The sequence below is a fragment of the Grammomys surdaster genome, unplaced genomic scaffold (genome assembly GCF_004785775.1).
Source record: "Grammomys surdaster isolate TR1022 unplaced genomic scaffold, NIH_TR_1.0 334, whole genome shotgun sequence".
Taxonomy (NCBI): Eukaryota; Metazoa; Chordata; class Mammalia; order Rodentia; family Muridae; genus Grammomys; species Grammomys surdaster.
In genome coordinates this window covers 3,220,891-3,226,137 of record NW_021604753.1, presented here as the reverse complement: position 1 = coordinate 3,226,137, position 5,247 = coordinate 3,220,891, and the positions used below count along the sequence as shown (strand labels likewise).

General features: G+C 49.1%; 1 protein-coding gene across 4 annotated transcripts in view; it reads right to left on the bottom strand.

The window, feature by feature from the left end:
- The window catches only part of Litaf (lipopolysaccharide induced TNF factor), a 36,143-nt gene that overhangs the window by 3,371 nt on the left and 27,525 nt on the right, over positions 1 to 5,247 (bottom strand). For all 4 annotated transcript variants that reach the window (XM_028778407.1, XM_028778408.1, XM_028778409.1 and 1 more), the window contains exon 3: positions 2,544 to 2,700. In XM_028778407.1, coding sequence (XP_028634240.1) covers positions 2,544 to 2,700 — 157 coding nt within the window. The remainder of the gene's footprint in view (positions 1 to 2,543; positions 2,701 to 5,247) is intronic.

Sequence of the window (5,247 nt, the reverse complement as noted above, 5' to 3'; positions counted from 1 at the left end):
TGTGTGTGTGTGTGTGTGTGTGTGTGTGTGTGTGTGTGTGTGTGTGTAGGGTGTCCATCTTACTGTGTGGTCCAAGCTGGTCTTGAACTTGCATCTTCTTGTTTTGTCTTCCAAGACTAGGGTGACAGATGTGCAGTATTGGGCTGGCAGCACTTTGTGATACTGAGGATGGAAACTAGGCCTCACAGATGCTGGGCAAGCCTCCCACCACTCCGTACTCTGCCACATCCCCAGCAGTCATCTTACTTTTGTTTTTGGAAACAGGGTCTCAGCCCAAACCCACTATGTGGCAGAGGCTGGCCTTAATCTCAGGCATGAGAGTGCAGGCGTGTACCACTACGCACAGCTTTAATTCACCCTGTGGACACTGTCTCACTCAGCTGTTCAGACCGGCCCTGAGCTTGTGATCCTACCTCACCCCTAAGTGCTGAAACAGCAGACCTAGTTAGCAGTGGACCTGTATTTAAGTCTTTTCTGCAGAGAGTGGAGGCAAGAGTCCACAGTGGAGCTGCATAGGAAGACTGAGAAGGGCAGGCCCAGAGGCCTACTTCTCTACTTCTTCCCTAGAGAACACTCTCTAAGGCTCTACATCTTTGAAATAAGGAAGAACAATATTGTTCCTTCCCACCTAAAGTCACAAGCAGACTGTGAGATGTAAGTTAGTCACCCAAAAGTAGATGTCTCTGCTTGTCCAGGAAAAACCACGCAGCTGTAGCCAAGTGGCTCATGGGTAAGGGGGTTCACGGGTGAGGGTTCACGGGTGAGGGGGTTCAAGGGTGAGGGTTCACGGGTGAGGGTTCACGGGTGAGGGGGTCTCACAGGTGAGGGTTCATGGGTGAGGGGGTCTCACGGGTGAGGGGGCTCATGGGTGAAGGGGTTCACAGGTGAGGGGGCTCCCACTATTACCTGCTTTAGGAAAAACTGCAATTGGTTTTGCTCAGATTTCTCTCCCAGAACAGAGACTAGAACCTCTTTCAGTGCAGACATAAATATTTATGTAAACCCCCTGTACTGGCAATTAGAAAATACCAGAGGCTATAAGGAGAAGCATACCTGGGTGAGGCCTTAACGTGTGTCAATGTATAAACCATTTGAAGCTCTCTTAGAGACAAAGCAAAGATTATTTAGGTCATGAAATTCTAGGACAAGAAGCCTGAGGGTCTTGCCCTCTCCAGATGTGAACAGCTGCTCTGTGGGTGCTACAGGAACACAGCCCAGAGATTTATATGTGATTTATATATTTTAAGAGCGAGTTTCCACTTGGGGGGGGGGACTGCAGCTGCAAGGGAAATTTTTAGTAGTTTCCCTGTCAGGAAGGGGTTGCCATAAACATCTAGAAAGTAGACACTAGATGTATTGCTCCAGATACTTCACCTTTAATTTTACATTCACTCGCTCGCTTGCTCACTCACTCACTCACTCATTCATTCATTCACTCATTCATTCATTCATTCATTCATTCACTCATTCATTCATTCATTCTGTATGAGTGAATACCTATGTGTCATGGCACACATGTGGAGGTCTGAGGACAACTTTTGGGGAGTCGAGTCTTTCTTTCCACTGTGTAGGTTCTGGGAATCGAGCTCAGCCTATGAGGCTTGGCTGCAAGCACACTTACCTGCTGAGCTACCTGCCGGCCCTGCTTTGTGTTTTACTGAGACAGGGTCTCACTCCGTAACCCAGGCGGCCCTCAAATGTTCATCCCTCCTGCCTTTGCCTCCTCCTGTTGGTGCAGGGATTCCAGAACATACCACTGTGCTCAGCCTTCAACATCCTCAACCAGGCTGAAGTACACAGACAGGCGCTAGCCTAGCATGCTGACGTCCCGAGTTCTGACCTCAGCACCATAAAAACAGAAGAAGGAGAAGGGGAAGGGGAAGGGGAAGGGGAAGGGGAAGGGGAAGGGGAAGGGGAAGGGGAAAAGGGAAGGGGAAAGGGAATGGGAAAGGGGAAGGGGAAGGGGAAGGGGAAGAAAATTCCTCCAGGTCTCTGGGGATAATTCAGTCAGACAAGAGTCTGTCTTGTAAGCATGAGGACCTGAGTTCAATTCCCTGAACCACATGAATGAAGGAACTATTCACTGAGAGCTGTCCTCTAACCTTGACATGTGTGCCATGGTACATGTCCATGTGTGCGCACGCATGCACACACACACACACACACACAAGAGAAAATGAAAGAGGGAGGGAGGGAGGGAGGAAGGGAAGGAAGGAAGGAGGGAGGGAGGGGAGAAAAAAAGAAAGGCATGATGGTATCAGTTTATAATCCTGAGGTTGGTGAGTTAGTCAGGGTCTATGGGGGTTACTATTCAGCCACCCTAACTTCTTTCGCAGGTCTAAGAGCACTGAGAGACCTTGTCTTAACAGACAAGACAAACAGGAGGCTAACCTTGGCCTCTACAGTCATGCACACAGATTCCCACACACATACACGCATTCCTACAACTCACAGGACAGCCCCCACCACAGCTAAGTTTCCAGTCTGAAGACCAATAGCCCCAGAGTGGGCACCCTCCAGAGGCCCAGGAGCAGTACACTCACCCCAGCAGACACAGACTGCCACAGGACAGCCAGGTGAGGGCTCCGGCATTGTAGGACAGCTGGGTCACGATCATCTTGCTGCAGGAAGGACAGCACATCTGGACGGGGCGGTCATAGAAGGAGACAGGCTGCTGCACATAAACGGTCTGCACGGCAACTAAAAGCGGAAGACATGACCAGTCACTCAGAGAGCAAGCACGAGTGCTGGATGATGCCAACTCATGAGGCCTGGGGCCGCAGCGGTTACCCCAGGGCCCAAGCTCAGAGTGCTACCATTCTTGCTTGCCCAAAAGCATCAATCACCCAGTGGCTTCCAAGGACGAAAGGATAAAAAAGATGTACTTGTCCAGACAATTATATCTCAGCCCTAAAGGGATGGAGATTCTGACACAGCAGACACCATGCTGAGTAAAATAAGGCAGCCACAGAAGGACAAGCACTGGGAGACTCCAGAGATGCCGCCAGGAGCCCACGTCAGTCAGTGCCTGTGTGAAGATGCTGTGTAAAGGGCATCTTCACTCTGGGAAGATGGAGAGTTCAGAAACTAAACAGCGGAGGTGGACAGTGTGTCTACCTAACACCACCGAGCTGTACTTCAAGGTGATTAAAGAAGTAACAGGAAGGACCTGGAGGTGGGAAAGAGAGAGATAGGGAGAGTGAAGGAGGGGGAGGGAAATGACATGGATCCGATCAAGAATATATGAATAGACAGACAGACAGACAGACAGACACAGACACACACAATCTTCAAAGAATAAACTCAAGTATTATTTTTAAGTGGAATAATTAAAGTGTTTTTTCCCTTCATCTTTTTGTGATTATGACATCTTACCATATAGGCCATGCTGCCTTTAAATCTGTGGTCCCCCTGCCTCAGCAGCCCACAATAGTCAATGTTATGTCTAGTGTATCTGTGTGTATGTGATGTTTAGGAAGGGGTGGGATGGAGCAGGGCCTCTCTATGTACTCCTGGCTAGCCTAGAACTTATGCATAGATAATTCCGGCCTTGGATTGGTGGCAATCCTCCTCCTGTGCCACCTGAGTATCATGTATGTTTTAAAACAGAAAAGAAAGAAAAATGACAAATGGAGACAGCAAACAGTGACAGATTTTCAGAACTTTCTGAGGAATTTTCTAAAGTTTATAGAGGAGATTTTCCTGTCCTCCTGGCAAGACCTGGCTCTCCTAGATCCCCTGTCCTGGTGGAGCCCTTACCGAAGACACCAGTTCCCAGGCTCTGGGCCTAGGAGTAGGACCCAGTGGAGGTGCAGCAGCAGCACCAGCGGCAGCAACCCCAAACTGCCTCTTTAGCTCCGCCATTGGCTCACTGAGGCGGTTTGCGGACGGTATTAGAGATGCAGGGATATGATGGGTTTTAGGCCCAATTTTCCACAGCCAGGAGTGGCTGGAGAGGAGGTGAGCTGGGAACGTTCTGGAAGCGGTGGCTGACAACTCTACCATAAGCTAAAGCAGTACAGAGTGAACTTATAGGTTCATGAGTTCCTTCTCTGCATGGCTGTTACTGAAGTCAAAGGGACTTTGCATCCACAAACACGCATGCACATTCACATATACCTGCATGCAGGCACACACATGCACACAGAGAAACAACCACAGACACACACACACACACGCATGCATACAGACAGACAGACAGACACACATGCACGCACGCACGCACGCACAGGACAGGTGCACTCTGACACCTGATGATGATAATGGTATGAAGCTTACCATTAGGAAACACAAGCCCACAGCCGGGAAACTGAGTTGACCCACAGCTCAAATCCATAAACTACTGCTAAGAAGAAAGCCAGGAGCCGAGCTGCAAGACACTCATGGAGGCCAGGAGTTGAGCTCCAGTGATGGAGGCCCTGAAGGGCTGCTTCAGCTATGGCTCTGTCAAAGCAACTCTCCTCCACCACTAGGTCCTCAGAATGCCATTTATGTGGTCTGGGGTCAGGGGACTGGGGCCACCCAGCATTAACTCACATCACTGAGAATCTGCTTCCAAAAGGCTGGAAGAAGCACACTTTGGCTATACATAAATTTGCATTAGGTAATTTTTGTTTTGATTTGGTTCAGGAACAAGTTATTTCTTGATCACAGGATGGTCTAACAGACTAGAGGGCTGGTTCAGTTGGCTGAGTGGTTGCCTGGTATGTAGCAACCCTCAGGACTTCATAAATTGGGCATGATGAGGCCTGGCTGCAATCTGAGCACTCGGGAATTACAGGTAAGAAAATCAGGAGTCCAAAACTAGCCTGGTCTACATACTGAGCTCTGGACCAACTAGAGCTACATAGCAATACCTAGCTCACGCTCTACCCCAAGAAGTCAAACTGAACACAATAACCACACTGGTTTCTTCTTAGCAGATGATGGCTCTGCACTTCACACAGGGAAGTTAATTTTAGTACAACGACCCACTGACTCAGAGAGCTGCTGCCAGACATCACAGATGAGGGAACTGAGACATAAGAAAGGAGAGAGGGGGCTAGAGAGATCGCTCAGCAATTAAGAGCACTGGCTGCTCTTCCCAGCACTCACATGGTGGCTCACAACCCCTGTAGATCCAAAGGTAAATTCTGATTCAGGTATGTAACACGGTATACATACATACATACATACATACATACATACTTGCTAGCACCTACACACACACACACACACACACACACACACACACACACACACACACAC